The following is a 23076-nucleotide window of genomic DNA, read 5'->3' as shown; positions in this document are numbered from 1 at the left end:
ACATTCTCATACCACAGAATCTTCAACGTTGGTGTATAGGGCCTAGAAATGTTTGGTACAGTGGCTCCCCATGTTGGTAGAAAACTGATATTACAGCAGCTTGAAATGCATTGATGCTGGGAGTTCCAATCACAGAGAGATTTAATTGGTCTGGAGTGCACACTTTGCCATCAGGATTTTCAAAGCTCTTGGTGATTTTAATGCACAAGCAAGGGTGAGGACCACTTGACAACTAAGTTGATAATATACTGATGATTATTCTAATTACATTTTTAGGTTGTAAAATGCCTATTAACTGCTTTATCTTCCTGACATTCACTCCATTGTATCTGTTTTGTAGTTCTAATTTAAGCGGTGGGTGGAAGGGGGGTGGTCCCAGTTTCACTCATTAACAGGGCTTTGACATTTTCCAACAGGTCCTGCTTTTTGTAATTGAAATCTTAATTTTTTTTATTTTTCAGGGGAAAGCACAAATGCAGTCCCCCACTACCACGAATCATGCAGTTGAGTTTCCCACATTTGGAGAAACTGCAGGGGTCGGCACATCCGAAGTGCAATGGATAAGCCTCCCCTGGCAAGTGTCTCCCCTGCCAGGTAAGTATGAAGTCTAAAATTTTTACCTTGGAAGTTACTAATGCAACCACATAGTTTTGAGGCCTTTTCCTTGATTTACTTTATTATAAACCTGATTAACAAAAACTCGCTTAGAATTTTCCAATACCCCTAATGTAGTCTCTCCAAACATTTGCAATTGTTATCCCAAATATACATCCGTATGCTTTTTTGCTATGCAGTTTAGCTGGCCAAATTACTTTATCCCAAAGTTTTTTCAAATACTAAAATTTCTCCTTATTAGTTAATGCCATAATATAAAAAATACTTGTTCTCTGTGAGGTACAGCATTGATGAAGCAAGTGCGGTTCTTCAAAGTTACTTAGTAACCCATACTCTGCATTGTAATATGTAACGCATTTACTGGCCACTCTCATTTGTCATAATGTGTTTACTATTAGCTGTTTTCCTTGCATTATCAGAGTACTTTTTCTTTGATACCTCTAAATTCAACTGAAATGCAGTTTCTTGGTCAAGGTTGACTTTAACTAGGGTCCAGAAATTCTCACTCGACTTGACATTGGTGCAGCTGAATTTTCCTCAAAAAAGTCAGCTGTCAACAGTAAAGTTTATGTGCCTAAGCCTTCATTCTCCTAGGCCACAATAAATGATAGTTCCTGGTTCTCTTCTGAAAATCACATTAGTCCACCAGTGGTCAGACAATGCTGTGACAGGCCAGGCACATGTTCTCAGAGCAAAGCACATCTTTCAACTGATCTCATTCAATGTACAGATACTTCCTGATTCCCTAGCTATTTACACAATGCACCCCAATTCATCTAGATCTACCTAAAAACACAAGCACTTGTGAAGTACACTGTCACCTGTTCTTACTCTATCATACCTCTGAGATTTGCTTCCCCAAGCTACTTACTCCTCAAATAACATATTGCTACTAAGTTGTTCAGTAGATTCCTTTACTGACATTTCATGGTTACTGTATGGCTGGAATGCTTATTTTTGTTCCATTTCTTCCATGACATTTTCAATCCTCATTTGACTTCAGGTTTATTCCCAATTTATTGTAATCTTGTTCCTGTTTACATTTCTTCCTGTTCCAAGGTTCCCTCTGTAAAACAAGCTTTTAAACAGAGTGGTACTAACCTTATAATCACTTCAGGTTTCAGATGTTGGGGTAACATCTGAACCAAAATCTAGAGGAACCCTCTTTTAAGCATTCCAAATTTGTCATCCATTCCAGCCCAATAGCTTTAAGTTAGCTCCTTTCACTGGTGAGCCAGCATCAAACTACACAGTACCCTAGCCAGCAAGCTCCCAAGTTTCCCAATGTTTCAGAGATTTTTCATCACCCACTTTTTCTTACTTTCCAACCTTGGCTGGAAACTGCATTCTTAAAAGCTTCCAGGCTATTTTCTCAGATTTCATGGCATATTGAGAAAAAAATCCATTTTGAATTTTATTCCCAACAAATGCATGGCTGTATTTTTACATCTTATTTACCCTGAATAGCATTAATGCTTTTTGAGACTGTCAAGTTACCCAGAATTCCTCTACACAATTAGCTGACCAAAAATGTCAAGGCTTCCACCTTAAGCTGCACTGCCTCTGTAATTTCTATTGAACCTACTCATCTTCATTTCCTGGGGCCCAGTGTTAAGTAATGTAACTACCATCTGGTCAATGGTCTTTAAGAACACTAGTCTCTTTTTCAAAGTCTGTAATATCTGGATTTGATCAGATCTCAAAAGACACTAACTTATGCTATTTAATCATGGTTCATTTACTTTGCTGTAGTTTTGGCCTAGGAGCCTGAATTTTAAAGTATTAAAAGAGTATACCTATGATTATACAAAGCTAGTGCTGTTCTCTTAGTTAACTTGAGATTTAATTCACAGTAGCCTGAGACCTAGTGTGAAATGACTTTTCCTCATCAAAACAGACCAATACCTTTGCTATTTTTTTCAGTAATCCTATGTACGTGTCTGTATGTATATTTCCTATGACTGTACGATAATTTCTCTAGCTATTTAAAAAGGGCATTCCAGTTTCAATACTGGTTTTATAGGGAATTAAAAAGAAGACATATCATGCCTAGACTAACTGGTCTAGTATTTCTAATATGGATGGCTACTATAATCTTAAATAAGTTTTATCAGCATCTTAGAACTTTGATCCTTTCCTCTAAGCATAGTTTATTTTCTTGTTGTAAGTTAATGTGCTAAAGCAAGATCACCTAAGATCAGAAAACTACGTGGGTAAGTAGTGTAGATGAAATGAACACAAAAAAGGTACTTTTGTACTGTGGATCTGGGATCCAACAGTAGTCCATAGCTCAGCCTCTTCTGTTCTGCTTTGTCACCCATTATAAAAAATGATTTATGAGATCCTTATAAAGAGGACATGACTTCTGCCCAGAGGTGATATATAAATTTGCTCAGCTATGAAACAACGGCAACTTTCTGGGGAACACAAGGGTTAATTTAAGTCAATGATAATCCAAACTAGTCATGCTTTCATTCTGCTCTGCTGGAAAATCTAAAATATAAAACATGAACTGGACCTTTTGGGACTATTGTAAGCATCATAATCTGAAAGATGTTTAATAAATCCATCCTTATAAGTTTGGTTGCTAACCTGTACCATGACTAAAAATCAATGCAATTAGTCAAGTTGAGGGGAAAAGGGCAAAAATTAGTTCATATGGACTGAACTAATTCAAAGCAAAATTAATGTATAACCTTTGTCCTCAGGTACCTGGGAGGGCATGGACTATAGAGGACCAGGAAAAGAGCTTTCCCATCTTCAGTAACACTGAGGCATACGTACAACTCAGAATCCAGAAGGTAACTGAGTCACAGACAAGGACAAAAATGGGACAGACGTTTCATTGCCCAGTTGTTTCAATTTTCCTAAAATTTTGACATGTGAGCCTTTTCTATTTAAAAGGATGAAACAATTTAGCACACACCAAAAATCTCAAAAAAGGGTGCTAAGTAGACCAAAAGCACTGATGAAGAGCTTTAATGTAGTTACCAAACTTTCTCATTAAGATTTAAAAACCATTCAGCAAAAGAATCCTCACTCCGTATCAAAGCTACTTGTATCTTTAATGCCAACACCCAACCAATGACATAGAATCCGAGTTGTGTTTGTGTGCATAATGACTGTGACTCAAAAATACATCTAGTACATTCTAGGGTTCTTGTAGAGTCCGCTGTGAAAGAAAGAATTTGAAGTAATTATAGAATACAAAAATAAAAATTAAAAACCAGGGTTTTTTTTTCCAAATTCCTGGTTTAATAAGGACTTGTTTATTTTGAGAAAAAAAGGTCCCAAACATCAGGCTGTTCACAAAAATAACCCACAGTATCAACTTTAGAAAACAAATCTTAAGACTATTTAACACTATTTTTCTAGAGGATGCATTTGACATGCCAACTCTCATTCACAAAAATACATTGTTACATTTGTGTTGACCAGCCCCACATAGCACTCTTCCCAGGGCTTAGCACACACACTCTAACTCAAAGCTGCTCTCAGGTGCTAGTCAACTAATGAGATTGCCTTGCAAGTTAGGGAAGCAGTTACTGAGCTCATGTGTAAAGAATGTAAAGAACTGCACTCCCTGCACAACAAGAGATTATTTTGGAGACAGTTGATAAAAACCACACATCCTTTTTATTGTTAAGTCATAAAGAGGTATCAAAATTAAAAGCAAAAATTACAGGGTAAGACTTAACATAACTACTAGGAGCGTCAAAGGAAGTGAAAATGGGACTAGGCGCAGGGCAATATGAATTAATGAACATGGGAAGGATAAGGATGGGGAGAACAGTGAGCATGTGCTGAAGATACTAGGGGAGAGGACTGGTGAAAATTTTGATCTAAGACAAGCGCCTAGGTAGAGAAATAATGGGACAAGATTTCTAAACCCCACTATGTGCTTAAGAGTCATCCTCGCCATTGGCGCTGTCTCTGTCATCCTCTCCTTCCTCAGCCTCTTTTTCATCATCCTTGATCAACTCCAGCTGTGAGAAACAGACACAAATAGGATGGAGTTAGAGGCACTCCATGTGTCCCTGCTCCCCCCTCCACCACCTCTTTCTTTCCTTTCCCGTGGTTTTCACCTGGTCATCCCCCCGATCTTCATTATCATCATCATCCAGTAGGTCCCCCTCCTCAGCAGAGTCATCTGCACCCCCCTCAGACTCCATCTTCACATTAGTCTCATCTTTCTTCAGGGAGCTGCTGCTCTGCTCCTCTTCTGACTTATCATTCTTCATCTCTACTGGGGATGAGAAGGACAAGTCTGTCTAGGGGCATGTAATGTCCACAGAAGGTAGACAATCCCCACTAATGATCACAGAACTGCAGCACAAGTCTAAATCCTCCCACACAAATGCCCTTCCCAAATTTTATATTCAATTGCTTTATATCCCCCTATTCTGACATGTACTTTCAACTGTCTTATGTCTTTGGTACTAACCCAACTTTACACCCAACAAGCAGCAGAACCATTTACCTCCTTGTTTGCTCTGTTCCTTTTCAATTTTTTCCAGGCTTTCCAGTAGAGAATCCACTTTTTGTTTTATCTGGGTCAATTCCTTCTTAATCGTCTGCAGGTCATCTCCTTTCACTTTAACACAAACAAAAAAACTCAGATTAGAATCAACTTTACCAGAAGCTACCAGTTACCAAACACTAAACTAGTTGTCACCAGGAGACCCCTGGTGAAAAATGGAGCCAGGACCAGATTGTCCCAGTAATGGAGACTCTCAATTTTTAGTTGGATCTAAAACTAAAACTGGATCTAATGTGTCTACTTCCCTTAGCAGTTGTGTTCAGACTTTTGTAGGTCTGCTAAAGACTTCAATTCTTTTTAAAGCATTTTCGTACTGTTTTATTGACTGACGTTTCACAAATTTAACAGGTGCCCCAAACTCCCTAAAGTCTAGTGACTTTTTTCAAATTACCAGGGTCTTGGAGGTAAGAAGGCAGATCTGGCCCCCTTCATCACCATCTTCTTCTTTTTTTATAATTAAAATCATGAAAAGCCACTTGTACAAAAATAAAATATTACTGACTTCATTAATTTCCCTACTTCAACATGTAAGAAATACCAAAATCACAAAGCTGCAAAACTAATACATACATTTCCCAGACTTAGAAGAGGATCCTCGCTGTCCACTCTTAGAATTGAAGCCACTTTTGCCTCTTCGTGAGGTGTTTCCTGATACACGCTGGCGTTTGGAGGGCACTACAGCCCTGGCAATAGGAGGAGGAGGAGGAACTCGAGCTGGGTAACTATACATCCTATTTGATAAAAAGGAAAACAGAATTCCTTCACAACTAAAATTAAGTCAACAAATTCAAACAACAGTGACTTTATCAAATAATGAATGTCCAATGTCTCTCATTTATTTTTGCTAAGTCAATTCCATTCAAAAGGTCATAAAAACCTTCATTCCTTGCTATTTTTAGTATCACAACTACTTTCCTTCAAGGAAATGCACATATCCAATGATGTGTTTGGCCTTAAGTGAATGGACATAAAAGGATTCTCTGTGCCACAGCAATATTAATAAAGTATTACACCTTTTACAATGAGTGGCCTTTATGTTGCTCTACTCTTCATAATGTGTTACAATAAAACAATTCATATAAGCCAAAAGAGTACTCACAAAATGGACTACAATTAACTAAGTCTACAAACAGAGGGGTTTTATTGTTAGCTAAATCCCTGATCTTTTCACCCATAGAAGCATACCAATCATCATTACTAGTTAGTGATATTAGGTTGAACCATATAAAATTACCAATATCAACTATTTTTGGCCTCTCAAAAACAAACAGCCATTTCATACATGTTGGCTGGATAAGAAATACCACCATCAATTCAAACAACATTTAAGCATAAACTCCACTCAAAAGTCCTAATAGGGCAGAGAGAATACTATCTTGGTCACTGTCCACAGTGCCTGTATCTACTGCCCAGCACACATTTAGCTTTCAAAAATCACTCGCTGTTCATTAGACAAGTATCCTAGTGATTGCTAAAGACAAACCAAAGTGATGGCTTGGTACTACTGACTCTTCCATTTGTAAATAGAAAATTCAAAAGACAACAGAAAACTTCTTACATGGACATCAGTTCTAAAAAGTCTTTACACTCCATGTTGGTATTTTTCTAAGAGCCTGTGGCAGCCTAAGAAGGTTAAGACACACCAGTACAAGAAAAAAAAAATCTTATTCTATTAATTCTGTACCTTTTTAATAACTAACTTAACTCAAAGGCTCAGGTATTATTCTACAAAAAAAATCCCACCAATGGCTGCATGCCTAACTTCAAAGGTATTAAAGAACAAAATGTGATATATTAAACAGCTTTGAAATGTTATAACTCATATACGAAGTGATGAGTCTCTCATGTACCTTATTAGTGGCTATTTTGCTCTGAATTTGTAACATTCTCCAACCCTATGGTAGTGAATACACTGACTTTACAGGCTCTCAAAGATAACTCTCTCTTCTGTTCAACCCAACTTAAATCTAAAATGTTTTCATCTTATTTTAACAAGGAAATACCTTCTTTTCCTAGGAGTGGCTGTCATAGGTACATTTTCCTAAATCAGAACATATGTAACACTACCAAACAAGTGAGAGGATGACTAATTTTCACCTAAGCAATTTTTAGTCACTGACCTAAAACTTTTCCCCTTGAAGCACAGTAGTTACTGATTTGCCAAGTGCCAAAGAATCAGTGCTGTAGTAAAAGTTACTAAAGCACTCATACTGCCTGTTTTAAGTTCCAGTAAGGAACACTTGAAGTCTGAGCCTCAGAAACAGGAAAATTTATAATTTAGAAGGCAGGATGGCCTCAGTGCTTCTACAGAGGTTTCTTCTCAGTAGACAAGTATTAACTAGCCTGTTAACTTGTCATTTTTAATCCATTTATGGAAATTAACACATATAAAAAATATACTTAGGAACTTTTTGTTAATACTACTATTTTCCTTTTACATAAAGCTTAGTCTCTCCTTTGTGCAAGACGTTACTTTTAAAACTCTGGAGGTAAACAAAAAGTGAGTTATCTCTATCTTTGGGCATAAAAAACAGCTCGTGCCCCAGCCCTGCTGGGTTCAGAAATCTATCCTACCTCTCAAACCACTCACTCTCACTGGCACCAGTTTCCAAACCAATGATCTAGCCATTCCAGATTCCCTACAATTCAAATCACTGGACTTTCCTTTTGAACCATACTCTTTCATCTGACCCATGTAAACAGGCATAACAAAAATGAGGCAAGAAATGCAGTTCGTCTTAAATCTATGCAAATGGCTCCATGAACACAAAACATAATACACTAGTTCTTAGAAGAAAATTGTATTTCAAAGATCAACTGGTAATACCAATGGCCTTTTATGCCAAAGAACTTACTGCTGGTTCAAGCAACAAAGGACTCTCAAAATACAAAGATTCCCCTAAAGAAATTTAAGCAGACCTTGCCTTGTAAAATGTCAAAATGCATGATTGTGAAGACCCGACGAAGAGAAAACACAAACAGAAAAAAACCATCCTACCATAATGACCTTTATGGTCCAAGGGCTAAGTTATAGGAATTTCATTCAGTATGACATCGTCAAGAACCAGCTACAAATTAAAGGACCATTTTCCCCACAAGAGCGCTATATGGCAAATCACATGAGGCAACTGCTGATCCCCTATGTATAATGTCCAAATCACTAAAATCTTCATCAAAGTTTCACTGTTACCAAAGTAACAAGCACTAAGCCCCAAGAGAATTATGATTAGACCCTAAAAATCAGAATCTAGACACTAAGTGTTGGTATAAAATATAGTCAGAATAAAAGAAATTAAAATACCACCATAAAGAAGTTAATTTCTGGACACACAATTATCTAAACAGGTAAGACAACCTCTATCCTCATCTCCAAGCTAAAACACAAGCATTACAAGGAATTTATTAAAAATACAGGTTTTAAAAAACAAGCTTCTTAAATGACTATATAGCATACTATATGGGGTCTCAAAATCTGAATAATACTAATACATTTCAATTACTACCAAAGTTGAAACAACTAGAATTAGTAAAAATCTATATTCTCCTGAATACATTTAATGTAACATAGCTGTTGCCTGTCTTAAGAATTTAGATGAATAATTTTAGGCATATGAATTATCAAATACCTAAGAGGTTAATTCTGGAAACCAACTAGTTATCAGGTATATTCCATTCTATCTGAGCTGATCAGGACCAAATCTAGAATACTACTTATTTCTGATAAACATGCTTTATATTTAGGTACAAAAGAAACAGGACAAAAGAAACATGTATAAATCCATGATGAGATTCAAAAGGAATGATTTAACAAAAGGAAGGTAACTAAGATCCCAGTGAGTATCAGTAAAATGCGGTCTGTTGGATATATCTATAGGAAACCACAGAAAACAATATAACACAACTGCAAAAGTTATGTATGAGTTTTAAGAATCAAAGAACAGATTTTTCCATCCATTTAGTTAAAAAACTCCTAATTGATGACTGGTAATTGCCTCAAACTCTATAGCCACCAGGACTCTATATATACATTCCAATCTCTTAAACAAATGCTGAATAGTCACATGTGGCTGTTATCTACTGCCTAATAGTGCAGATACAGAGTATCTGCATCACAGAAAGCTCTACTGAATAGCATCACTCTAGTTTGTTGTTTCCACAGACATATGTCTATGGCCTATATATAATTTCCAAAGAGCCCAGAATTCCGTAATTTTTCCAGTCTAAAACAAAACCATAATACTCACAAACTAACTAAAAATGTCCTGAGTACAAACTGATAGTTACACATCTATGATCACAGAGCAGAATGGTGATGGTGAAACTAAAACTGAAAGCAGTTATAAACCTCAAAAATGTCAATTATCAGGTATTGTATCCAGAAACTTATATCCAGAATACATGAAGACTTACAACACAAAAACCCAATATAAAAATGGAAAAAGGATCTGAATACGTTTCTCTGAAGATTAACAAATGGCCAGTAAGCACATGAATCCTCAACATTACTAGTTTTTAAGAAAATGCATCTATAACTTTATGTGTGTAGAATAAAACAAGGGCTTAAATATTAGTTTAAGGAATATGATGGTTAGCCTCTTTCACCTGACTTGCCTTTCAACGTTGACTCCCCCATCACACTACTTTACCTCAACTACTATCTTCTCCACTAGCAGGAAAAAGATCTGTAGGGTAGTATCAACAACCCTTCTCCACCTTCCCGGAAAAAGATCTGTAGGGTAGTATCAACAACAGAACTGCTTGCTTCCCAACATCTGAACTCCAAGCCTCCGATCTCCCTTTGTGTAACATTTCATGCAGTGATCCTAATCATAGAAGATAAAAATCTCAGCTATACTTGACTATTCTCTCCCTACAAAGCACCTACTCTCTTAAGTCAATGAAACACACCAAGACCAGTCTACCTCAGAAACTTCTGTCTCTTGTCCTTTCAACATTTATAATGGTAACTACTTAACATATCTTTTTTCCCTCCAGTTTCTCTTTTCTAGCCAAGGGACTATTTCTAAGATATCTGCCTGTATGACATATTAAGGAGTTGTGTGCTATAAACCTCTTCACAACCATCATTCCTTTCAATTGCAGCCAGCTGCTACCCCAAATATACCAGGGATGTTCAAAACTTTCTATCCCTATAGTTGTACCCTCACCCCATCTGCCTTTTTAGGTTTTTACCTCCTAATATCAAAGTCAAGTTAAAATACAGTCCTTTATGAAAATACCCGAGTCTTTAAATCTTAATAGGGGAGCTCACAGCTCCTCAAAGGACAATACAATTCATCTTTCTATGAGACAGTCCTGTACAATTCAGGAAATATAGCAGCCCCCATTAACTTCACAACATTTTCTCCACTGCATAAACTGCTGCTTGCTTCATTGGTTGTTGTCATACCTAAGTCATACTTGATCTGAGTTTGACTTACTTCATGGTGTGCTGGCATGTTTACTTAATGTATTGAGATATAGAGTAGTAATACCATTCTGGAAAATCTCTAACAGAAGGACTTTTATACTCTAGTCGCTTATACTGCTGACATTATTATTCGTGTTATCACATACAATTTGGAATAAATGCTTACTATAAAGACGTCAAAGACCACTGAACTGGTCTCTGGATCATTAGATCTGATTATAAGAATGAATCATTATAAACCTGATTGTAGTAATTCCAGGCTAGCTATGACAAACTCACTTGCATTGTATGTCAGTGTACCTCAGAACATTCAGATCTATTTTTAGGATATTCCAATCTCCTTGCCTGAAAGGTAAGATTTCTCAAAAACTAGCCTCAATGCCTGTGAACCTCCAACAATGTGCTATTTATTTTTTGACACTTTGGGCATAACAGCAAGTATTGCATTCTAATGATCCATGATTTCAAAAGTAAAATGAATGAAAATCAATGTGGAGTTTTTAAATAAATTAGATAAATTTAAGAGTTTTAAAAAGAAACCACCGCAAAGGAATTGAAAAATAAAAAATAAAATACAGTAAATGACTGCTCACACAACAAGTCCTCCAGCAAGAACCACTCCATCAATTTTCTTAGAAGCCAACAAGATTCTCAACAGGACAAAACTGGAACTGGATCTTTGTCAGAAGCTTATAAATGATCAGTTTCAACATCAACAAGTACTTTTTGCATGCAAGGGTGCCTTAAACAACTCTCCTAGTTTTATAGACTCCCATGAATACTCATCCTAAAACAAAAAAAACTACTTTTGGGCTTGTAATCCTAACCAGGAAAATGTGTTTTGGTCTATGAATCTTTGGGTTAATTATCAACTATGTATGACAGAGTTTATAGAATACCTGAAACAGACCTAATAGTATATTTGAATACTAAGATATTAATAAACGTAAGTAGTTACATATTGGCAATTTATGTTCAATTCATCTAAGAACTTCCAACACCTACTAACACTGGGAATGAATGGCCTTAAAAACAAAAATGCCTACTTTTTGGAATTTAGAAAAGGTTAATTTATGGAGAACCTGGTAACAATCAATTGGATTTTTCGTTACAATGTATCATCTGACCACTGAAACAGATAATATTAGCAAATACATTCAGTTAACTTTGGAGGAATACTATTCTTGGCAGGCCTTTCTAAATACTCAGAATCTAAAATTCTACCAGTTGGCAATAGCAGAAACTTGTAAAAATTCTTCCAAATGAAGGCAATCTTTTAATGATTTCAATTAACAGTTCTTAACTTTTCCCCACACCCAAAATGAAAATGAGTAACGTCACTGCAGTGCAGGCAGCAGCACTGAGGCTACGGTACCCAATCCTCTATTGTCTCCTGAGAAGACAGCATATTAAAATATACGTGACTCGGGTACAAGTTTTAACCTTTGATTATCCTCCAGCTTTAAAGTATTCACAATCTTTACTGCAAAATAAGTTAAGTACAAACTTCCAATTATTTAAAAAAATGATTATCCTCCACCTTTAAATATAAGCTTGTCCCTACAAAACACCCAATGCCTACATTCTTTAAAGTTTCTGTCAAAGTCAGGGTAATGATTAAAGTTCATAATACCTTTCTGAAGTATTCTGTTCTCTCCTCCCACACCCTGATGCCAAAGGAAAGAAAAAAAGTTGGGGGGAGAGGAGGGGAAGAAAACAGAAGCCTTTTTAAATCTGATTAAGCCTCCAAATCTGTCCAATTCACAGCAAACAGCTGGCAGAGAAACATGCTAAACACAAAATACAACTTGCAAAATCAAGTCTTAGTAGATGAGAAACTACTGAGATTAAGGAATTTTATTATTTTAAGTGTAAATGGTATTGCGGTAATGTTTATAAAAAGTCTTCATCTTTTACTGATTATACTATTCTTTTTACATTTGAATTGAAATGTTCCATTAAACAGAGTAAAAAAAAAGGTTCAAATAACTATTAAAAAGGATGCCTAGAAAACAAGCACGCCAACCATTCTTCACTTCATTATGCATTAGTTTGTAACAGTGTTGTCACACATAAAGAACCCTAGTTATGCTAGAGATTTTTAGTTCATTTGATATTTAGTTAGTGTCAACAAAACAATGTATGTCAGTTTTAATAGGATTAATAAAATACTAATTCAGAAGTGTAATTTTCAGTAAACTTCAGCATATAAGATATCTGGAGGATTTTGATAATAAAAAGAACCCTCATGCTCTAAAAAGACTGGGAGTTCTTGCTAACATTTTGGGGAGTCATTTACAATGTAATTGGTTCTTTCATGTCTCCTTTAATCTTAATAGCAACTTTGTTAAGTAGGCATTATTATTTTCATTTTAGGGATACGAACACAGACTACATATGATTTTGGCCCTAACTTCAGTAAGTGACAAGTCTTTGAATTCTTCATTTTCTCTGCCTCATTACCTATTGCCTCCCTACCATAACAATAGGCAGTAGAACTCAAAATCCCTAGAAAGCTTGTAATAAAAAGTGATCTGAAGAATTGGTGCAACAAGGTGGTGGCTGCTGAGAGAAAACGGGCAAAATAAGTGAAAGGGACTAAGCAGTACAAACTTCTAATTATTAAGTAAGTCACAGGGGTGAAAAGGTTCAGCATAGGGAACAGATATAAATAATACACTGTAGTTTCTTTGCAGGGCGAGCATACCAACTTTGCAGTGATCACTTCATAATGTATATGAATGTCAAATCACTATGTTGTATGCCTGAAACTAATATTGTATGTTAACTATATTTTAATTAAAATTCATAACTTTTTTAAAAATGCCATGTTTATGTCTTGAAGCATTTATGTGAATTTCATGTTCTTAAGGGTATGGACTAAAGGACTAAAATGACTAACTAGATATTGATTTAACCTCCATTTACATAGCAGACCTGGAGCCTTCAGCACCTCAGAGCCAACTTTCTATTTTCTTTAGTAAATATCAGAATAGTTGACTTAGGATCACAATGTTATTAACTAGAATAATAATGAAAATATTAACCTTGTGAATAAAGTATCTTCCAAGTGACTTCTAAGAGAAAACACTGTGTATCATTTTCCTGAGCAGTTTTCCCATTCTTGACTAAACTGTTCATTTTCCCATCTCAGTACTACTTCAGTATAATACTTGAGACAGTTGGTTGCTCATCAGTCTTTTTCTAATGGCTGAGATTAGATGGAGGGAAAAGACGTTACCTTTGACACTCTGAAACATCAAGCTATACAGAGTAACTAAAGGTATTTTCTTGCCTCTTGAAAAACTGAAGAGTGAGGCCAACAGTGGTGCTGCCATCAATTTTTAAAACCAGAACAGCAATGCTAAGAAATTTGAAGATATTTCTGTAAACATCCAAATCATCTGCTGTCTGTATGACTTTTTCTATTAACCTTTCCAAAATTCCTCAGTAAGAACAATTTATTCCAAACCTACTTATACTGGGATGCTTTGCTGCCTCACCAAGACAACTAAATGTTAAACTTTAGAGGACTATTCTCATGAAGAAGGGAGAACTGTACACTGTGAAGATTTTCTATTCACTCAACTTAAAAGGAGTTTCTTATGCTATAGTCCAATGATAACTCAAAAATTATTTTTAAAAATAGAATTTCTCTAAAAGGAGCCACGACAAAGAAACAGAATCAGAAATAAAACTACTTCTTCAATCTTTGTTACCAATGATTCTCAACCCTGCCTTGACATTACAATTCCGTGGGCGGTTTAAAAAAAAAAAAAAAACATTAAAAGATCTACTTAGATCATTTATATTAAGAACCCCAACAGGTGTAGCTGGGTATGGAATTTTGACAATGTGGCTAAGAGATTCCTATGTGCACAAACAGTAACAGGCAGCTGCTTCAAACTCACTAGGTTGCAGTGCCTTTAAGCCATTCAACGAACAACCAAGTTTTCAGTACCAGGAGATTCCCATATCTGTTCTCTCAACTCTAAGGTCTCCTCCCGTTTTCAAATTTTAGTTATTTCCAAAGCACAAAAATCGTTAGTTTTCAGAGTATGTGTTCCAACACAAATAAACATAAAAAACTGAAGAAATCACTAAGGACAAATGAAATTACTATTTTGATGATGCATGAAAGAGACTCAAATTACACAACTTTAATATGGCATTTAAAGATCTTTACAATGTAGATCCAAACTATTTTTCCAGCCTTACTCTTTTGGCCTTTTTATCTACCCTTACTCTTATTTAGTGCTATTTCTCACATAAAGAGTGCACATTCAGGTCTTTGCTCATTCTTTTACCGGCTGCTGTGATTCTTTTTACCAGGAGCTATTATCAACTCAGTTCAAATGTTTCTCTTTCATGAAACATGCCCAAATGAAGAAAGCTTTTAGTTTTATTCAGAGACTGGGCTATTTGAAATTCTTGTATGAGTATGCTCCATATTCTGCATAATTTAAAAAGCAGCAAGCCAAACAAACCTGTTTCCTTAACGTTCAAGACCAATGCTATCAGAATGCCAATGCAGTACTAGAATTTTTTGTCTATCATTCCCCGAAACAAATTCTTACATCATCAGGTCTAAATCCATCATTCAAAGCCATCCATAAACTATCCCTGTATCTTCTAGTTTTATCTCTCATAACTCTCCAATAAATACTAATTAATGCTGTTCTGAAGACACAAGAAAATCATAATTACCATCCCAACTCTCTTACCTTTACTGTACCCACCATGATCCCCTACCTATAAAATTTCTCACTTTAAGTCCTAAAACAATGTTCACTGTTAATTCATTATAATATGCTTACTGTATCCTATTTTGTCTTAGTTGGTTTGTTCAAAAAACTACCAGATTTTTAAGGTTATGGAATTTTTTTTTTGTTTTGCTATAATCCTCTACAGTGCAAAGCCAATATGGAAATAACAGAACAAAGAACTGCTGAGTCCCATCTTCATCATTAGGCAAGTCAGTTAGCCATTACTTTTAGTTGGCATACAGATTAAAACAAAAAGAAAACTGACTTGTCTCAAGAAAAACTAAGTCCAAAAATATTGGATATGTACTCATTATGTCCTGACTATATAAACTGATTCTTTGAAATCAATGGAAATGTCACTCTACATCTTCTACCTCTGTCTATTTGAAAAAAGGTATTTTTCATTTTGTTTTGAAAGAAAGGGGGACTGTATCTGTAACTTGTTTGTTGTACACTACTACAAAATGGAATAAACTGTTTCTCACTAGATGGCATTTTACTAGAACAGACAAAACACCTTTAACATACCTGTCATAATAATCCCGTTGAAAGTCATAGTCCAAGTCAAAAGAGGAGCTGAAAAATAAATACCGGACAAGATTAATTTGAAGCTGTTGATGTAAATTCACAACAGCAGATGGGAAAACAAAGCAAAACAAAAAAGAACACCCATGCAAAACCAACCATAACAAATAGACCAACTGATAAGCATAAATAAGCCCCATTATTCAAACAACAGACCATTAAAATTCCAATCATCTTAAGCCATTGGACATGCTGTAGCCAAATGGCAAATTTAGATTCAAGTTTGCTAAAATTTCAACACATAATGGCTAAAATAACAACACTGAAAAAAATACAACAGTAAACATTTTTATGCCACCCTCCTTCCCTTTCCTATTACCCAGTTTCTTAGAAACTACACAACTCTTAAAAGATTTCAATTTATTCTATAAATACCAAACTAGTCTTTAATAGTAAAAATCTCAGGGAATTCTAGTAATTCTCTGGGAAATAGGCAAACAGGAGGTCTATTAACAAAAGAATAATAAGCATTACTTTTACACAGATAAAACATAACTACAGTTAACCCTCCCCACATCCAGAAAACAGATAGAGAAGATGCCCACTGATGGACACAATGCAGTTATAAATAATAAAGTTCCGGACCTGAGTAGAGGGGACGGAGAAGGGTGTTCTGGTACTGACCCGTACATCTCCGCTGCAGATCGTTTCACACCTGCTTTTCCTCGGTTCACTTTTGGCTCTGCAGCCAGATTAATATCTGAGAAAACAAAACCAAAAAATCTAAATGACAACTCTGTTGTGGAGTATGTCTCAAAATACAGCTTTTTAAAGGTTACCATCATATGAACAACAAACCGTCTAATGATGTATCTCACCTTTCATTATGTAAAAAAGGATCTAGAATTTTTACAAAGATAGGACTTAAATCTTCCATTCCTTTGTCCTCTGGTTCTGTACCAAAGTGTTCATTAGCCATAATACATTAAGTTTGTCTCTGGTACAATCACCCTCAGCCAAACTCTCACCATTAAAATCACCCACTCTGCTCACTCAATTACTATCATAGGAGAAAAGTATCAATGACTGTTAAGTGGCCTTTCCAGGAATGATTGTGTGCACTGTAAAATTAGCACAAATAGAGTAGCAACTAGTGAAATGACCTTGTAAAATACATGGCAATTCATGAATTAATATGGTTGAAGTATAATACCCTCAAATTATCCCCAAAGGCAAATTTCTATTCCCCTTACAAACAGGATCAGCTGTAAAAGTTACATTAAGAAATGCTTATTAAGAAATACTATGTAGTGATGGACAGTGACTATAATGGGGTATGTGGTGGGGACTTGATGATGGGGAGAGTCTAGTAACCATTTCGCTCATGTAATTGTAGATTAATGATACCAAAATATATATATGTGTATATATATATATTTATGTAGTGAACTGCTCAAGCAAATAATCTTTAAATGCATGAGCACCCCCACGCACACCCTGAGAACAGGGAAATAAAGAAGCAATGGAGAAAAGAAGTCCTAGTTTCCATATACAATATAATTTTAAAAATACTTTTTCAAAGTGGCCAGGTACTTACCTGGCACCTACTGCCTATGCAAACAAGAGTTCAAGTTCTCCCTGTTGTTCTGACAAAAGAGCCCATTTGTCAAAAACCAATTAGCCAAGAGCCAGGTCTCCAAAACTCAGTTCATCAAATGACCAATTTTTCAGTACACTGTCCATTTGCTAAATACCATTACCTTTATGAATAATCTTCAGAGTTACTGGTTCACTAAACTCATTTCTAATTTTTAACATCTATTTGTAACAACCTTGCTTTTTTTACTTGAAATCATGAGCTTTTTACAAGAAAAACTAAAGACAGAATTTTTAAAAAGCAATTTTAAATTGTAAAAAAAAGGAATAAAACTAAGCCATCAGGTTGATCATACAACCTTATAGAACTATTTCACATAATTCTAAACTGTAGTACTTATTAGTATCAATAAAATAGAGTATTAGTAAAAAAGAACCTCAAATCTGAAATTGTATTTTTTGGTAAAAAACAGGTATGGTTACTTTGAAACTGGGACAAAGTGCATTGTTTGTTTTCCTGAAAAGTAATTCTTCTGCCCACTGAAAGTAGCCAGAAGCTACTAAAATTCAATAGTAATAATAAACACTCCTGACATACAGACAGTGGTTTCTAAGTAATTCCCATTAAAAGGAGCAAAGGCTTTTTAGGAAGAATGGCAAATTCCAGATTTAACTAAAAAATGCTAGATCACTGGGAGTATCTTATAGTGCTAGAAAGAAAGGAAACAATGCAATAGCAATATTACAAGAGTAAGGTCTCATTAATACAAGAACCAACTTGAAGGTGATCTGCTTGCCAATGATGAAATATTCTGAGCTCCGAAAATGATGTGCAATGGACTTAAACAATGATTATATTTTAAAGGTTGCTAGGATATCAATTTACACCAAGATCTGAAAATTTTATTCTGCCTTTCCAATGTGAAGTTATTTAATAAAAATCAAATACTAATGAGAAGTTCTACATTTTAGAGAAGTTTCAGTTAATAAACAGAAGGTTATCAGAAAACCCACTCTTTTGCAACCCCTCATGAAATACCTAAGTAATCATCAATGGGTCATCACCATAAAGTGAAAAACTGATTGGGAATTTTATCACAGATGGGTCAGGATATAAATCATGAACACACAAATTATTCTTAACATCACTAAAATGGGACAACCACGCTAGGCTTCCTGATGTGATGCAATATGAAATATGTAGCACTATCCATGATGTGTTTTCACCAAAAAAAAGAATGTAAATTATTCTAGTTCTGCACAGTCCAAGACAGTAAGCTGCTAGTCACAAGTGGCTACTGAACACTTGAAATGTATTGAGAGAGAATTCGGATGTGTTTTAAGTATACACACTGGATTTTTTACCTAATTACATATTGAAATGGCAGTATTTTGGGTGGTTAACTAAAATATATCATTCAAATTAATTTCACCCATTTTTTAAATTTCAACATGGCTATTTACAAATTTAAAATTACATACATGGCTCTTTTATTTCTACTGGATAATACTGCTCTTGATCTACCAGTATTACACAAAGTTAAGGGTAGAAAAGAACAAATTAAATGACAAAAGGTATCAATCAGTATGCAGTGTGGAACCTACTAAAAATTTCTTCAATAAATTAAGTGTCATGAATTTTTTAAATGGGACAGAAAGGGATGGGGAAACTCAACAGATTTAATGATACCTAAGAGGCAATCAATAAAATATGTGGACACAGATTGAGTTCTAATTTGAATGAACCGAGTTATTTAAAAGTCTGTGGCAATGAAATTCAAACGTGTACTGAATATTAGATGGTATTAAGGAATAACTACTTTTTTGTTTGGTAAGGACAGTGTGGTTTGCATTTTGTTAAAAGCGCTTGTCTGCCAGATACATACTGAAATCTTAAAAATACCCTCAACAAAACTAGAAAAGAAAAAGAAAAACAGAGAAGAAACACTGATAAAAACAAGATTAGTCAAACGTTGGTATCTGTTAAACTAGGTGAGATGTACGTAACACATAGGGTTCATCACATTCTTCTCTCCACTTTCATGTTAGAAAATTTTCATTAGTTAAAAAATAAACAAGTATAATAAAAAACCTGACTTCATTTTAAGACCTCTAGTAAAACTGTTCATTTTTGCTATAGCCATTTTATAGATGCCAATGTTCTGTATTGAGTTTACTCTGGTATAGGACAACATGGGTATGAAAATCTGACTACTGTCAATTACAACTCTTCTACTGTCTTAAATGTCAATGACTGTAAGGTTCTCTAGCTTCCAGTAATTTTCCTTCCCAATTCACTGGGATTGGGTTTTAAAAGTAGCATTTGAGAAGCATTCATAAATGAAATACAAATTACACAAAGTTTACTCTAGAATGCAAGAGCTATCATGTCATTAACAGTCACTGAGAAGCCACTGAACTAAATGTCCAAAATAGTCATACAAGTTCCCACACAACATAGTTTGTTGTAAACATTCTTTAATGTTATAATCATTAAGCAATGCTGAAGTTTGAGCTGTATTATAGGGAAACACCAACATGGAAATACTTAAGGGGAAAAGTCCACTCCAATCTGAAGGGAGAAGCCAAGTAGGAAATGAAGCATTTTAGGACTGCAAATTTTTGTACTAATTTATGCATTAAAAAAAAATACAAACTCCTAAAAATGTTGAAAACAAAATAAAAATTTAAGCCACCACAGGATTATTAAAAAAAAAATTCATTCAATTATGAACTGCTATCATCTAAATATGAATCTATAGTACTATAACTCTAAAGTAAATAATTTGTTAAATTGGTACACACAATGCATTATCAACAATGGAACTAGTCCTTCTGTGGTACTCAAAACAACTGTGTTTTTCTTTTTTATTCATAAAAAGAAGAAATTGACTTCCTTATGAACACTTCAGTTTCCCTAATATTCACAAATAAAATATAAGCTATATCAAATTACTATGACTCTGACAGCAAATCCTAGAAACTGATAAACAATTAGAAAACTACTTAAGGAGATGAAATTCTACAATCACCAGGAACATATATATATGTGCAGTCTGACAGTCTTAATGTGTAATGAGATTGTCAAAGTAGTTAAGACTATTAACAAAGCAGAGCCCAGATCTCATTTCTCAACATTTGAACATGCTAGATCCACAGCGGAGGACCCTACTGGGGTAACTAATATCTAATATAACAACCAGTTTATGCAGCTGTTTTAACAGTAAGTTCCATTTATTGAGTATAACATGCTGGACTTACACTAGCTTTTTAAGAAATCATCTCAATCCCCTCAATTTATCTATATATTCTCTGACAATCCAAACTACTATTCCTTCAGGTAAAAAAAAGATAAATTCTGAGTACTATTATCTCCATTTTAAGACGGGAAAATGTAATACTCAGCCAAGCTATGTGGGCTGCCCAACATACGTAGTGGTTTGTGAAGCCCCAATGCAGAGAGAGCTAAGCAATCCAACTCCACAGCCCATAAGTGACTAAGCTACACTGTGTTCCACTAGTCCACTGTAAGTGGTAGTACACAGCCATGTAGGCAGCAACTGTACCTTAGGAAATATCCTTCCTACTTTCCCTACTTTAATCAAGACTAACTAAGGGTTATCCAGTCTACTACACAAAATGGCATAATAAATAAAATTCTTAGCCCACTGTACCTATAATCTATTGTACTCTTATTAGAGTGAACATAATCCAGTCACATCATCCAGAACATCTCAGACTGTTAAGCTTTTGGAGAGAAAGGGAGAAAATGAGAAACATGAGCAGAGAAACTCTTCAGATCTGAATTACAAAATCAAAGAAAATATTCATTCTACCCAGACCTTACCTAAAACCTGGCCAGCAATCATTCTGCCATCCTCTCCTGCCACTGCAGCCCGGGCATTTCTCTCATTAACATACTGAACGAAGGCAAAGCCCTTATGAACTGAGCAACCCACAATTTTGCCGTATTTTGAGAAGATTGCCTCCACATCAGACTTCTTGACCACAAGAGTATTGAGATTCCCAATGAATACACGGGAGTTCATAGAGCGAGGATCTGTCTTGTTGGTAACATTGCTGGCCATTGTCTTTGATGGTAAGGTTCTTCACAAAGCCAAAAAACTGGAAGGAAAAAAGAACGTATTCAGATGAAAAAATAGCAAAACCAAAATATTCCTTGGTTAAACTTTTTCTACTCTTATCTTGAGCCACTGGTTACTCAGAGTATCAGTCAATTTACAGAGATCTCACAGCACCAAGCATATTACTTTTCAGAGACTAGAGCTGCTGAATATATGCATATGGATATTCAACGTCCTTTTTTCTAGTCTATTCCAGCAGTGCTATAGTAATATTTCAAGGGGGAAAAATCCTCTTCACAGACTATGAGCAACACGATCTTCGTGCACATTATTAGTTCCAAGTGGCTCCCTCCCTCTCTGTTTTAAGTCCTCAAGCAAATCTGAATCCCCTAAGCTGTCTACTACCAATTTCTCCACGTTTTTTCACATTCCCAGTCAGGCTAACCTACCATTCCTTCCCAATGATCACTAAATCCACCATTCTTACAATATGCTTTTACCAAAGTAAGTCTCACCCATTTCCCCAAAGATATACAAAACTCCAAATTCTGCGCACAAACCATATTTTAGCTAGATTAATGTGGACGAGTGACATTCTATCCCCCTTCAAGTATTGATTAAACATGTTACACATAGGCAATAAGTAGAAGCAATTCATTCACTCTGGAAATATCTCTTTCCAGATACTCTAATTGATATTTAATATGCCATATACACACCTTAAGTATGCATACCTTTTTTTAATAAAATAAATTGACTATATACATGGGACATTTAATACTACTAGATGGTGATGATGATAAAACTAGCACGTAGATCACTGCATAAATCAAGAGGACCACAACTACTAAAGAGAACACGATTTTCCTCAGACTAGTTCAAAACAAAAATTAGACTTCTTTAAGTATGTTACAGAGGCTTTACCCTACTACAATTACATGGAGATTAATGGTATTATCATCTCAGATGTTTTCTAAGTGAAAATGTCCTGACATTCTTTTAGCTTTTCTGTCAGTCTGCTGTACCTTTCCAATCCAACAGCCAAACTGAAACAGGGTTTAACATGGATGCACCTTCAATTTAGAGTAATATTCTTAAGATAATTTATTTCCCATCCATCCCTTTAAGAGGTACTGAAGAGCTTCAAATCAAAAAAAGATATCAGTGTCTTTATGTTCTCTTTCCGATGCTCGAGAATGTCAAACTATTCTCATGCATTATATTAGGACCTTATATATACATGTATGTATGTAATAAAAACAGGTGTTTCATTTATACACAACCATTACCATTCTGGCCTTAAAACACCTAGTCATTTCACAAGCAGTACTGATTTCAAAGTTTTAACTGTTTTTCCCTCCTAGCCTTTCTGAAATTCAAGAATGTCTGTATTTTGGTTTCAAATTATCTTTTTTTTTTTATTTTGGTATCATTAATCTACCATTACAGAAAGAACATTATGTTTACTAAGTTACCCCCTTCAGTCACTATCCATCTGCGAGGTAAGATGCTGTAAAA

At 35.2% G+C, this 23076-nt stretch overlaps 1 protein-coding gene and 1 pseudogene across 13 annotated transcripts in view; both read right to left on the bottom strand.

Moving 5' to 3' along the window:
- Window positions 1–458: 458 nt before the first annotated feature.
- Window positions 459–602, bottom strand: LOC118913461 (U1 spliceosomal RNA; annotated as a pseudogene).
- Window positions 603–4232: 3630 nt separating this feature from the next.
- HNRNPC (heterogeneous nuclear ribonucleoprotein C) overlaps window positions 4233–23076 on the bottom strand; it is a 56352-nt gene continuing 37508 nt past the window's right edge. For 7 of the 13 annotated variants that reach the window (XM_036887429.2, XM_036887425.2, XM_036887426.2 and 4 more), the window contains 7 exons: window positions 21321–21598; window positions 16523–16637; window positions 15881–15928; window positions 5726–5886; window positions 5096–5209; window positions 4701–4861; window positions 4233–4601 (listed from right to left, as the gene is read on the bottom strand). In XM_036887429.2, the coding sequence (XP_036743324.1) occupies window positions 4518–4601; window positions 4701–4861; window positions 5096–5209; window positions 5726–5886; window positions 15881–15928; window positions 16523–16637; window positions 21321–21561 (924 nt within the window). In that variant the 5' untranslated portion in view covers window positions 21562–21598 and the 3' untranslated portion in view covers window positions 4233–4517. The remainder of the gene's footprint in view (window positions 4602–4700; window positions 4862–5095; window positions 5210–5725; window positions 5887–15880; window positions 15929–16522; window positions 16638–21320; window positions 21599–23076) is intronic. The other 6 variants (XM_036887438.2, XM_036887436.2, XM_057488613.1 and 3 more) reach the window with 5 other exon arrangements.

Source organism: Manis pentadactyla, chromosome 11 (genome assembly GCF_030020395.1).
Source record: "Manis pentadactyla isolate mManPen7 chromosome 11, mManPen7.hap1, whole genome shotgun sequence".
Lineage (NCBI taxonomy): Eukaryota > Metazoa > Chordata > Mammalia > Pholidota > Manidae > Manis > Manis pentadactyla.
This window is presented reverse-complemented; position numbering and strand designations above follow the sequence as displayed.